Source organism: Phodopus roborovskii, unplaced genomic scaffold (assembly GCF_943737965.1).
Source record: "Phodopus roborovskii unplaced genomic scaffold, PHOROB, whole genome shotgun sequence".
NCBI classification, from domain to species: Eukaryota; Metazoa; Chordata; class Mammalia; order Rodentia; family Cricetidae; genus Phodopus; species Phodopus roborovskii.
Window position 1 is genome coordinate 10712512 of NW_026126409.1, and position 14654 is coordinate 10727165.

At 45.7% G+C, this 14654-nt stretch overlaps 1 protein-coding gene across 1 annotated transcript in view; it reads left to right on the forward strand.

Moving 5' to 3' along the window:
• Window positions 1-14654, forward strand: part of Col4a2 (collagen type IV alpha 2 chain) — a 132903-nt gene that overhangs the window by 38296 nt on the left and 79953 nt on the right. The window contains exon 4 of the mRNA XM_051181975.1: window positions 222-302. Coding sequence (XP_051037932.1) covers window positions 222-302 — 81 coding nt within the window. The remainder of the gene's footprint in view (window positions 1-221; window positions 303-14654) is intronic.

The following is a 14654-nucleotide window of genomic DNA, read 5'->3' on the forward strand; positions in this document are numbered from 1 at the left end:
GTGCACCTGTGAACATCTGGGACAAGGCTGCGCCCTTGTCACTCACAGCAACACGAATGCCGCAGTAGTGTGGTCTGTGGCCAACAGTGACAGCCCATGCTCGGGGCTACACCATGGTGGGTACTCTTCCTGAAGTTTGGCTTGATGTTAGAGTAGGTAGGACTCACCGCAGGATCTGATGCCACTCATAAGTAACTCTGTCTTGTGTTTGGTTTCTACAGGGTGTGAAGAAGTTGGATGTGCCCTGCGGAGGGAGAGACTGCAGTGGTGGCTGCCAGTGCTACCCCGAGAAAGGAGCACGGGTAAGTCACAGCAGAGTAAAATAACATTTCATGATGCTGTTTGAAAGTGCCTTAGATTGCCCAGTTGGATCACACTTTGTGATGATACATACAGTAGGACTAGTTCCCTTTCATCATGCAGTAAGTCACAACATGGGTTCCATTTGAACCACTCTCCTTTCCAATTTCTCCTGCTGATAAACACACACAAACACAGATGCCCCCAGGTAGCCATAGGGGTTTGGCTCCTAGGGACTAAAACCTGAGACTGTTCAAATTCCTTACATAACACAGCAGGTTACCTGGGCTTGCCCTGAGGTGTACTGAAGTCTCCAGATTGTTTGCAACAATGTATTGAAATCTCCAGATTATTTGCAACAATGTATGTAAATGTAAGGCAATCAAATAGCTTATTGTAATGCTTAGGGAAGAATGGAAGAATGATAAAGAACTCAGTACTGTTCAGTACAGGCACAAGGTAGTTTGGTTTTTAAGAATTATTTGTGTGTGATGAATGAATATACAGCAATACTTTAGACTCATGTTTTACATGTGTAAATATTTTATAAACACACTATGTTATATAAAGAAAAGCATGGTTACCCCAGTGATACAGTGTGGGTGTGTGCAAACTTGAGAGCTCTGGGAATTGCACCATGGGCAGGAATCCTATGAAAGCACTCATGCCCTGAGTGTGCTTGATGAGGGCTACTCTCCAGACAAGTAAGGAGAGAGTCACAGAGTGACCCCATGGCACCCAGTAGGCAGTGGGTTTAACATCCTCCTTCAGTCTTCTGGTGATTGTTTTTAGCTCTGTTGCCTTTAAAACTGGTGTTTCACTTTTAGGGTTACTTTTTAAATTTTTATTTGTTTTTTGTTTTATGTATATGAATATTTACATGTGTGTATGTATGTGCACTACCTATGTGCAGTGCTCACAGAGGCCAGAAGGGGACATCACACATCCCAGAACTGGGGTTACAAAACATGTGTGCTGGAACTAAGTAAACCCTGGGTCCTTTGTGAGAGCAGCACATGCTCTTACTGCTGAGCCAACTTGCAGAAAGGTAGACTTTCTGACCTACACCACTATAAGCTGATGCATACCTTTTTAAAAGATATGTGCATGCCCCGTCCTTCATTAGGCAATGTGTACTTCTTTGGCACTTGTCTTCAGTGTGCTGTGACCACCCCCACACCCACTGCCCTCTTACTCCCCACTCACACTTTTCGTCCGCCTTCTCAAGCTGTTCCTTTCCCACCCTCATATCCCTCCTTCTCTCTCTTCCTCTCCCTGTCTGTCTTTTGCAGGCACAGCCCAGACTTATTATTGTGTGAGCCATAAATTTTTAAATTAGTAGCCTCAATGTTAGACATTTTAGTATGCTATAGACTAAAAACAAAAGTTCACATTTGCCTTGTTTTATGATACGTTTAACATGTGATGACTTTTGAAATTAATTTAGACTCTCTTTAACAATTAATGTAACCCAGACTATTAACTATATCTTAATTAAGCTATATTTCATTTTCTAAAAAGGAGGTAATTTTTTCACTGGGTGGAGCTTCGTGTTGGATCATGTGCTTAGCATCCACAAGGTCCTAGGCTTGGCCCCCAACCAAGTTTTCATGCATGGGACAGTGGGTGTGGTAATTCACAGCAGGTTACCCTGTGTTTGCTACATCTCTCTTCTTGGCTCTCCTGGGATAAGCCAGCCAGAGCCCAAGCCCAAGGAGCAGCTCCTACTTGGCATTCCTCATGGGTTGTGATTTTCCAGAGCAGAGCCCATAGATGAAAGGCTTGCACGGTGCCTCTATGAGGACTTCGTTCCCCCCACAGACCACTAACACTGCTTGAGAGAGACTGCATGGCAATGTGCTCTTATGTTCCACTCACGCTCCTGAGTAGTTCCAGGAAGGAATCACCAAGGGTTCCTGTATTTTAGAGAATCCACACCACAGCCACTGAGGGCTTGCCATTTCCCAGTGTCCCTCACCAAGTAAGCATCTGGGTCTGGTTTGGCCATGGCCCAGTTAAATGACAAGCTGACTCCCACCCCCCAACCTCCCGCTTGACCAGTGTGGTCATCAGAACCTAGCCTGGAATGGCTTGCTTCTCATCGTTAGGCAGGTTGTCAAGACAGAGGAAATGATCCATCATGGGGCTTCACCTCGGTGTCACCCTCTCAGTGTTCCTGGGCTCAGGTGGTCAGTCACTTGGCAGAGTCCCTTTCCATGCTTGGTTCTAGCTTGATGCTATTTCATCCTTGCACCTGTGAGGGGACAGAAAGCTGCCATAAGGCTGCAGGCACAGTCAGCACACAAGATGTTAATCCAAGTGTATCATTGCCCATCACAGGGTAAAACGGAGCTGACGTGGAAACTGCTAGTTGTTGGATGCTTCACCAAAGGCATTTTCTTTCTGGGCATACTGAGTGTGTTCACCTCAAACACCAGTGAAGATTTAGAATCTGTTTCTGTATTATAGACCAGGTGTGTGCACACAGATAGGACATTCGTAACATTGTCACCCATACATATTTCTGCAGAAAGCGGGGCTCCTTCTGCACTGCTTTTGGTTCAATAATATTTTTCTTAAATAATGTAATTGTAAAAATAGCACTAGGGCGGGGTCTGCTGTCCAGAGAGCCTGTGCATGGTGTGTCCTTTCCCACAGCTTCCCCTGGGGTCACTTACCATATATTTTCCCCACGGTGCTACTGTGGCCGTCACACAGCCTCCCTGCAGACTGTGCTCCACTAACTCAACCTTATATGGACATGGTACCCTCATTACTGTGTTCTCACCATAGCGACAGCCAACAGCAGAAACTGTCACTGGATAACTTTTGGACTCCAAGGAAAAATCACAGATGCACTGTGTCCGGTTCCAAGAGAACACTCAAGTTACAACATGAATGGGTTTGTGTAAGATTCAATGAGCATAATTCTCCTCCCTTGAGGCTGAGCTGCAGGGAGGAGGTCATTGCTTCCCACAAGCAGAACCATCAATCTCTAGAAAATTCCAGTGAGCTTCAGGACTGGGGCAGGAAGAGGCAGGAACTGTGACAGAGTCCTCTGTCCGTCTGCCTGCCCCCCAACTCCCTGGCCAGAGTGGAGAGCAGCAGAGTGGGGTCTAACCTTCCTCTTCCCGTAAATTACAACACATACAACTCTAACAGATGGTTTAAGACCTCCTAACCTATCCTTTCTCCTCAAACACTGTGAAGCCAGATGCAGCTCAGTAGAAAACAGAGTGAATTCCATCATAGAATGTTGTCCAAAGCCACAGTGTCACCACCATCTAACTTGTGAAGACCTTCTGAGATCCCTTAAATCTAACAATGTAAATCAGAGTGAAAGAACTCAGGAAAAATGAAGGGAATGATGGCTGCTCTTAGTAGTGCAAGCCTTTAATCCCAGCAGAAGCAAGTGAATCTCTCTGAGTTAGAAGCCAGCCTGGTCTATGTAGTGAGTTCCAGGGCTACACAGTGAGACTTGCTCTTTATAAAAAGAAACATGGTGGGGAGGAATGCCTCATCCTCGGGAGCAGAGGCCATGGCAGCTGGGAGCAGCCAGACACTGGTGAGTTCTTCTCTCTAAGTGGGCTGTACTGTGGCCAGTGCCTAGCCTCACTGATAGGCTGACGTGGCGCACTCAACATACCCAGCAGAAGTCACATGCAATGTTTCAGGTGGTTACCACAGGGAAGGGCAAAAAAATGCCCCCTATGGCTTGTGTGTACATGTGGCTCTCACCCACTTCAGGAGCCAGGGGGTTGATATTCCTGGGACTAGGGAGCACAGTCGATCTGACATCCCTAAGTACAAGTTTCTGTGGGGACCAAATACGCATCAGGACCATGTTCCCTTAAAGTTTGTATGGTGCTGGGCATTGAAATTGTACTTTGTTAGTGTCTGGTGCATTAGGAAGAGCCCTGGCTTCCTATGCCTATGGGATTCTATACTCCAGCATTCATAGACTCCCACCCCAGCTATAAGCAAGGCCTTTGTCTAGGAGCAAAGGCTTCATCAGTGAGCAGCAGATGGCGTCACCCATGTATGATGAAGGGTGTTGGATGTGTCTCAAGGATAAAGTCAGGGTGCCCACAGGGGACCTGGGAGCAGGACAGTTGGGGAAATGAAGTTGGAAGGAGAGCAGGAAAGACTGCCCAACTCCAAGGACCATCTGCAAGGGGATGTGAACATCTGCAGGTGATGTGGCAAGCTCCTTGAGGAAGTTGCTTAGCTGAACCAGGGTCACAGCCTTAGAAAGTGAGCTGTTGAGGCCAGTATTTTAGGCTCCATTCAAATATGGATCCAGTTTGAGTCTAAGACAATGCTGTGAAAGACCTGAAGCCTGGCTCCAACACAGGGAATGGGTTACACACAGCAATCATTGGACAGCACTGTGCAAGGCATCTGTCCACTAAACGAATGCCTGCTGCACAGCCATCATGTGTCAGGCAGCACTGAGGAACCAGAAGACACCCACACACACCAAGCAGTTCCCCATATGCCGGTGTTCTTGTTCCTGGAATGTGCGCTCTTAAAAAGCATCTTCTTCTAACGTGTTTGGTCAGCAGTGCCTGGGTTGTACTGTAAGCCCTGCAAACATGCTATTGAGTAGGCAGGATAAAATTAGATTTTACTTTAATTGATAAATTTAAGTGACAGAGGAGATGTTCAGGCCCAGGGGGCCTGAGGGCCACCTGTGTCCATAATAATGTCAGTTCTGGTGAGGAGAGGATGGAGGGAGGGTCAAGGGGAGTGAGAGAGACAATGAACTTAGTCAAAGTGTAAGAATATCCTAGATAGTAAATCCTAGGTAAGAATGGAACAATGGAAAGCCAGTTTCCTGAGCATTGGGTTGGGATTTGTGATCTATTGAGCTCATATCTATGTAAAAAGATGTGATCTTGAAAGCAAATAGGCCAAGGCCCAGCCTATGTAGAATGCTAAGCCATGAACTGTCATTCAGCCTATAAAGGAAGTTCCTGAGGGGGTGGGGGTTGCTTAGCTCTCTGCCTCTCTCTAAGATCTCTCTCTCTCTCTCTTTCTCTCTCTCTCTCTCTCATGTGCATTGGTGTTTTGCCTGCATGTATGTCTATGTGAGGATGTAGGATCCCCTAGAACTGGAATTACAAACAGCTGTGAGCTGCCATGTGGGTGCTAGAAATTGAACCTAGGTCCTCTGGAAGAGCAGCCCACTTTTAACCACTGACACCTCTCCAGCTCCCTCCAAGGCTTTTTAGGAACATAGTCTTCTTGCTTTTCCGACATGAGGCTGCACATGTTACTCTGATAAGATCCCTGCCTGTCAAGTGATTTTCATACAGGTGACCCTGGTGATCCAGCTGCCTCCAGCACATGGGGACTCTATCCTTCTTGAAACCATACCTGAACCATGATAAGCTTTACTCTAGTTTACTCTAGTTTTTGTTCTTACCAGCAAATGCATTAATAATGGGAAATGGGGAAATCTTTGGTGCAAGTTCTTTGGCCTTAACAGAAGTCATTCACATCATGGCTATTTACTGTAGCAGCCGAGCCAGTGCCTGATAAACAACCAACTGGTGGAAACACAGGACAAAGATGAGGCCATGTGCAGTGACAGACAGATACTCTGATACGGTGGGGGTCATCCCCAAGAATTTCAGTGTTTGTGTATGTTGTTGTTCACCCTCCTTCTCTTTCTGGTTAGCCCTGTATACTCATATGCCCTGAAAATACATTAGCAGCATGTTCTCTCATGATGAAAAATTAAACATCTTGACTCCTGACACTGCCAAGGAAAGGCAGCTGATTCAGAGCCACACCCACTCAGCATCCTTCCTGAGTCCCTCTACCCTACAGATCCAGAGACACCGATGCCCTCTGGACCTTTGGATTGACAGCAAATCAAGGCAGCCCTAGAAAAGGAGTTTTCTAGCTGAGAGGAGGCAACAAAGTGAAGAGAAAAGTTAACCCCTTTGTTGCCTGGTTCCTGGTGACAGGTGTTTTCTGAAAAACAGCATAGAAAATAGACATTGATCTAGATGTTCTAAGGCATAGGAATGACCCGGCATCTGCTGCAGGTGGAGAAGACCCATCTGAAAGTTCAAAGTGCTCTTTCTCAGGGAGCCACATCCATATGGTCCACATAAGGATGGGAGCACAATGTCAGCTGCTCTCCACTGGTTCCCACAGGCTGCTGATAACTGAGGTAAAAGGAAGCTTCATGTGACCCAGTCAAGAACTCTGGCCTCAGACAGCTTCCCTTCCCTGCCTCTTGATGGAATGTTTTGACAAGTGGGCACTAAGGCATTTTCCCAAGGGCATTCACCCATTTTTTTTCACTCTGCTGTGAGAGAAGGCACGATGCTGTCAAGTCGTTTCCTTCTTTTCTACACTTCTAGTTCATGCTTAACAATTACAGGACTTCTAAAAAGACCAGCACTATGGGAAAATGTTGTGAGTTGTGCAAGGACCTTCTGTAATTTTGTGTACCTCAGGCAGCAACTGAGATGGTTGTGTCTTCACATGGAAGGAGTGACATGGTGTGTCTGCAAGTCCAATTGGTCACGAAAGCCCTTCAGTTAGTCTGTGCAAGGCTCCAATTGAACACCTTTGTGGGCGATCTTCTGTCCATTGTCTGCAGTAATAGCGAGAACACTAAAAAAGTGTCTGTAGTTACAGAGTTACTCTCCTCATTTCTATTAGATACATTAAGACAATGACCAGTGGAAACTATGGCAGGAATGACCCAGCCACACAATTCTTTATGCTTTCCTCTCCCAGGAGCATTTTTAGCTGGCTCTTCCTCCATGCATGCACACAATGGGTACTGGGAAACAGGAAATAATAAGACCATGTCCTAGCTTCTCCATTTTTACCACAGTGAGAATTACTTTCTTCAGTATTCCAAGGACAAGGAGGCCACACAATCTTGTGTTTCTGTCACTGGCATCAGAGCAGATGCTAAGTTAATTTATTGTTGACAGCCTTAGGCATTTGGGAATTGTCCTAAAAAGCTGACCAACCTGTGTCCCTGAGTAGCCTTGGTGCTCAACCCCTGGCATTCCCACCCAGCCTACTTCACTGTGGTGGAGACAAGCCGCCAATCAAGTGGCCAGATGTCTGACTCATATGGGAAGCACAAAGCAGCTTTCCAAAGGCCACATGTCCCCACTGATTAGAAAGATCAAAATATGCCTGTCCTTTGCCTCTGTGTCCAGCCCAGACACTGACATTCTAGAAGCGATACAGAAATAGCCCCTCTGGAAAATCTGCACAAGGCCCACATTAATTGGCCAGTTTCCCCAAAACACAGTAAAGGCAGAAAAGACACACTCCCTGTAGGGCAAAAGTGACATCTCTAAGTGTTTCAGGGAAGGCAAGTCCTAAAGGTTTGGGACCACAATGGAAGGGTAAAGGAAAAGAAAGGAATGGAAGTATGTTGTACAGAGTGGGCTCCTTGGTGTCAGCATTGTGTTTTTTGTACTGCTATCTTTGGGAGACACAAAACTGATCTCCAAACCTAAAGCCTGTCTTAAATAGACAGATGGTGCTGAGGTTGGATTCTCCATAATAAAAAAGGAGAATACTGAGGCAGGTCTGGGCTCTGCTTGGGAATAAATACATTTAAAACAATGCATGTTATGTGGCTTCCATGCATTCTTAAGGGCTTGTCATTAACAATTGTCAGAGATTAGATTTGGGACTACATCCAGGTCGGTATCTGTATCTCTTCGGTTTGGTGAAAGGCATTGCGTGTGCCTAAGCATCAATGATGCACGTTGGGTTGCCACAAAACTCACCAAATCCTCTCAGAAAAAGCCATTCTCTTTTGTATGTGTTGTTTTTAGGGGGACTGGGCATGGTGGAGCACATATGCTATTAATTCCAGCACTCAGGAGGCATGTTCAAATGATGCTTTTTGAAAACACCAAGTTTTTGAGCAAGGTCTCTTAGCCTCCTCATGGACATTGTTCACAGGTGAGCAGACCACACTCCTGAGGTGGTCCTGTGGCTTCCAAGGTCTCTTATTTCTCCTCTACAAAGAATAGAGAAGTTCAAGATTGACAGCTGGAGGAGAAAGTGCCTAGAGAGACTAGAAACCGACAAGAAAACACCTGCCATAATTGAACTGCATTCAAATAGTAATGTTTCAATTTTTCTGTGAATGGGCAGAGAAAAGTGAACTGAACTAAATAATAGCATTAGGATGTTTGCCTTGGAAGCCAGGAAGACTGAAACAAGAGTTCCACAGCTTCACTAGCAGCTTCCTAGGACTTCAGCCACCCTAGGTCTTTCATGGCACCTAGTGTTTAGCGTGGTTGTTAGGCAGAGCCATCATTGGTAGCACACAAGTATCTTCAGGGTGTTGTAATGACCACTAGCGCCAAGGCTCTTTATAAAATTGCAAGACAGGAGGTTGGTGGTGACACATGCTGCCTCATCTTTGGCATCTCTACCATCCCATTTCCCACTCAGAAGGCTCTCAGACTAGGTACCTCATGGCAATGAGTTCTGGCAATCTCCATCCCACCCTCACTTCAGCCTCTCACCCCCATCATCCTCCACCGCCTCTGTTCCTTCAAAAGTGTATCTCAGCTAAGCTTAGGGAAAATGTAGTCTCATTCTTTTCATATTAAAGATTGATACTATGCTCTCAGAAGGCTGAGGCAGGAGGGTCACTGCAGAGTTCTAGACCAGCCTCGGCTACAGAGAGCCTGTCTCAAAAATTAATTTAAAAATAAATATTGTTAATTCTAAGTATACCCTGACTTCCTGATCGAAGCCTCATAAGGGAACCCTTGACCTCATGACCATCTTCTCCTGAGTGTCTCATCTTCCTTCTGAGACGCTGGCCTGCGGTCCTTTCTATCACCTACTGTCCCAGCAGTGGGAAGAGAAGTGGAGCAAACCTCTTCCCTGAAGACCAGAAACCATGCTTCCAAAACTCTGCCTAAATTTCCCATCACCCTGACAAAATATGTTAGCCAGATACAGTGGCACACACCTTTAATCCCAGCACTCAGGAGGCAGAGGCAGATGGATCTCTATGAATTCCAGGTCAGCCTGCTCAACATGGTGAATTCCAGGCCAGCTGAGGCTAAATAGTGAGACCCCGTTTCATAGGTGGATGAATACATGAATATATGGACACATGGATAGGTAGAGATAGATAGGTAGGTCGGTGGATGGATGGATGGATAGATAGATATATCTATCTATCTATAGATAGATAGATAGATAGATAGATAGATAGATAGATAGATAGGTAGATAGATTTTTATTAGATTTTCCCTCTTCATTTTGGTCTTCCACTTGGACAGTTGCCTTTGAACCTCAGTCCAGGATGATCTCTGAGTCCTGTTGAATTACTGAAAGGCATAATGAAAGGATCTGGTATAGAAAAAGAGACTGGGGGTCTCCCCTTAGTGTGTCTCTCTGTCTCTTTCTTCCTGTCTCTCTCATCTAAATATGGCCCAGTTCAAACAAAGACATCCCATGAAAGTGGCCATGGACCAAGAAGGATGTTTCTAAATGTGAATTGATGCTGGTATTCTGGGAGCTTTATTTTGAGGCTAGCATTGATAGACGAGGTATGTGGCCGTCTACATATCCTCAAAGAGAACAAGCCAACAAAGAAATAAACAGAAAGGACTTTGTGGGTGAAAAAAATGACCTTCCTAGTCCAGAAAATGAGAATGACCTCTTTAATAGAGAGAAATAAATTTTAATAAAAAGGATGCCCTTCAAAAATGTCAGTTATCTTGGAAGGAAGGATGAGTCATGGGAAGCCGAAACCAATGGCAGACTGAATTAAGTTGTCTTCTGAAACTGACATTTACAGGAACAAGAGCTATCCCCATGACAGGGCATCCCTCCCAGGGGCCACTGAAGTGTGGAGAGACCTTTCTGCTTGTCATCAGGCTTCCTAGAATTAAAGAATGTGCTGCAATCAGGGAACTCAGAACTGCAGTGTCTGCATACTATGCATGTGTGCATATAGATGAACATACATCTGTGCCTTTTAAAATTATATACATGTATGTATTAAAGTTTGTATTCTCTGTCTTTCCAGATGTAACAACTTACAATTGTAGAAACCCCTTTTATTGGCTAGTATCACACTCTATGGGATTTTTGCTATTTTTATCATTTACTCTTGTCTGAACATTTAAAGAGAGGCCAGTGTGTACTTTGTAATGTCCTGGGATGTTATTTGAATCCACTGTTGCCTTTTAAAGTCCACCCCATGTCTCTGTCAAACCCTGGGTGGCTTACTGATTATTGCTCTTTCACACTGCATCTGCCTTCTGCGTGTGCATCTACTCTGTAGGCCACAGCCATAGGCACTGAGATGGGACCCTCTAAACCCACCCAGACTTGCTCACTCCCCTTCTATTGTCACCGTGTCCCCTACTGGTCTCTGTTTGCTCTTGGCATTGAGCCCCAAGGACTCCAGACATTGTCAGGGAGTTGGCTCACAGATGGGAAAGGAGACCAGCAAAGCCAAGATCAAATACTACCCTAAGGAGCTAGGGAACTGTCCCACACTCCTTTCCTCTACATCTCTCCACTGCCCCCAGTTCCACTCTGGGGGAGTTGAAAGTATTTTCACCTCAGTTCACAGATGCTGACACTGTAAATAAGGCATGAATAATCCAGTACTTTAATAAGTGATTGACAGTGGCCATTGACTGAGTCCAACACCCTCAGGCTCAGGGTCCCCTCTCAGAGGTGGTTCCTTTCAAAGAGAGCCTCAGGCCTCACGTGGGGGTGGAACCAGGCACAAAGAGTAAAGGCTTGTCCAAAGTCCTTCAACAGACTTTTTGTTTAATAGTAAATTTCTGTCTGTAAAGACCCAGGCAGACTGCCTGTCCCCCCTTCTAGTGATTTCTGAGCTGGGCAGGATGGAGAGTAGAAGGCTGGTCCTACGTGGCTTCTCTTCCTGGGTTTACTCACACCCCTGTTCTTTCAATCAAAGCTAGCCATATTGTCCTGTTGTCTAAAATTTAAACCTTTTATTGTTTGTTTATCGCTGTGATTATTTTTAACACATGTTATTTTAGAAGATAGCTTTTTTTCTTGTCTATAAAAATCTTATCTCATTTTGCCAAGAAAGATAACCTATAAAGATAAATCTTCCAATTTAAACAGTAGATATAATTATACTGAGAGGTTGTTTTAAACAATGTTTTCTTTAAATCTTATTTTGTGACCACTACAGTAAAGCGTGTATTATTTTTAACATCCATCTGAAATAATAATTAGTGTCTTGTTCCACTTTGTGGGGGAAACATGAGCAAGTGTTTCCTGTACCTTCTTGGCAAGTTTTGCTGTTTATCTCTTGTTTGTGTCTGAATTTCCCGTCTTCCATGTGCACAATGGGTGTTGTGGAAAGCCATTGTTCTGACTCACAGAATTTCATTTCCAATATTCAGCATGGGTTCCAACATATGTGATCTATGGTGGAGTACTTAGCCCATTTCTTACTAGCCATATGGTTTAGTAACTAAAAGTTTATTTGTGTCCACAGCATCTTACTCAGGGGCAGGACATCCATTGTCCATTTCTTTTCCAATTAAGAAAGAAGCATGATGAATTGATTGTGAGTTTCCCCAACCTAGGGTTGGGGGGTACCTGTTCCATGTTAGTAACACAGCTGGGCTTTTCAGAACCCCCAGCTGACCTGGAGCCCAAAGTCAGGGTCCTCCTCCTTCCTGCCCATGAACACCCATAGAGCAGCACATCTTCTAGTGGAAATACATCAGTATCCACTTTATTTTATTTCCCTTTACAGAACCCTTTACACTTTTATTTCCTTTTACAGAACCAGGTGTACACCTCCAAGAGTGCATTTCACTGTCCCTTCATAGACTGTTTCCGCTAGAGGTCTTTAGGGGATGACACATTGGACTACTGTTCTTTGATAAGGGAAATTAAAATACTTCAGAGAATACTTCTGTGACCAACTGCCCATCAGTCTGTACTCAGTGGCAAACACAGGGATATGCAATATGAAATGAAGGCTACATTTTCTCCATCCTGTCAGGCTCTTGTATGGGGCATCCCTGGCCTGCCAAGAGTCATAGCTCTCAAACACTTGTTATACACATGTGCTGTAAATACCTGTACCTCAGTGCTTAGGATCTCTGGGAATATGAGGATGCCCCATAGCCTTACCTGTGTGAAAGTTGATCCCATATTCACACACAACATCTGCATAATGGTGCCTTCCTGCCTCTGTATTTTCCTTGTCCTCTTATACACATATTTGGTGCAATGTACACCAGAGTGGAACACTGTTTGACTTTATCCTCATTGGATTCCTGCTTTTCCATGACTTAGCCCAGCACTGTACAGCCATAGTCAGTGCATCATCTAAGAATCCCAGGGAACACACTGAATCAAACTGACATTTTAACACATCAATCTCTCTTGTGCTGTGTTCGGTTTGAGGGCTTGGTGTGAATTGTGGGGAGGAGAAAGTGGTGTACCCCTGTTCGCAGTGGTGATACTTGGACTTACAGGAAACATTTGGTGTTCACATAATTCTGATAGATCAGTGAAGTACTCCTTGTTTCCTTTTGAGGAGATTAAATCAAGAATAAAGTAAGCTGCCCCAAATCACATAATTGAACTGAGATCCATCCAGTGCTGGCCCTGATGGGCATCCTTGGATATTTGAGTACTGTGTTACATACTTGAAACGTAGCCGTCCCAAATTGTTCCTGCTGCTTCAGCCCCATCTGCATGGGTGGTCTCCAGCCTCCCCATCTGTGTTCACTCTTGTCTCTTTTGGAAGCAGTTTTGTGACAGGAACTGCCATCATCTAGATCCCTGCTCCCTCTTCCTCCTTGGTGCTCAGGGATTGTGATTGTGATTGTGATTGTGATTGTGATTGTGCACCAGGAGGCTCCTACAAATATGGCCAATGCTTGCTCCATGGCCCTAGACACCACGATTCCCTAACTCCTGCTTGCCCTGCCTGGCCCAATCCAGCCCTGCACTGCACCCAGACCCCCTCTTTCCCCCCGCCTCCTAACCTTAGCCTGATTACACCACCAGTCTCCTGAAACTCTTGCCTCTTCAGAGCATTGCTGACTGCCCTGGAAGGCCCTCAAGTCTCCTCCTCTGAGCCAAGGGTGGTACCCTGCAGCCCTGCCAGTAGCTCTCCTGCGGGGGCTGCGAGTCTGGGAAGTCATTCTTGCAAACCCTGGTTTTTTTCAGGCCTCCTACCCCTGCCCAGGATGGAGGGGAGATGTTCCACAGCAGGGGATGTGCACACATGCTTCAGAGTTTGCCTTGTAGTTACACACCAGCTTGCCATTCAGGGCTGAAAATTACATTCCACATGAGGAACCTCATCTTGGAGTCTAGTCCCAGCTCCAACATATACATGCCCAGGAATTCACTACACTAGACACCCCACCTCAGTTTCCCCCTCTGCAAAATGGGACCAAGTCCCCACAGTAGCTACAGTAAGGCAAACATCTACTTTTCTCTTTCCCTCTCCCACCCCCTAAATCTTGTAGTAGCGCCTGGGTTACAGCTAAACATGGGTGATCTCCACGACCAAGTCTGGTCTGTCCTAAAGGTCTGCTCTGGGGACCCATCTCATAAAATTCCTTTTTTTCCATTTCACTAATTCCTTTCACTCATCAATTTCTGCTGTTCTTGTGCCTCAGATGCAGAAGCCAGGGCCGGGACAGAGTGGCTCTCCAAGCTTTCCCAACGTGTCACCTGCCACTTCCCACTCCATACCTCTAAAAAGGGTTCAAGAGGAACATAGCAGTGCACTCAAACTCTGCCCTACAACACTTGGTCTCTGGGGGCAGCTGGTATAGGCTACTTGGTCTCTCTTTCATCCCTGAAATGGTGGTGCTGTAAACACACCCTGGAACAGCCAACCTGTGGGAGCAGGGCAGTTAGCAGTGTGGGGGCATGCATCCTCCTCCTCCTCACCATCCCAGGGGGTGTAAGAGCCACAGATGACTCAGTCTGCCTTCCTGCTCCAGGGTGGGTCTTTCTGAGCTCTCTCCACCCACCAGGCAGCTTCTCCATCAATGTGGCAGAGACCCCCTCATACAAGCCTATCTTCCCAGGAACAATCTGCCCAAGACCATAGGCCAGCTGGACCAGACCTGTGTCTGATAAGAGCTGATCAGTCCCCAGGGAGTCTCTTACTGGGCGGGTTTCAGAGAAATCCATTGGAATGCTTTTGTCTCAAAGGAAAAGTTGGAAGGGGTCACAGGTCTTTTTCATTCCACACGCGCCCACGCACGATAGTTACCAGGCTCATTTCATATTTAATAGGGAGAATTCTTTTTAAAGAAACTTCTCCTGTGGCTCTGCCTAATCCACAGTAATGATGACCACTT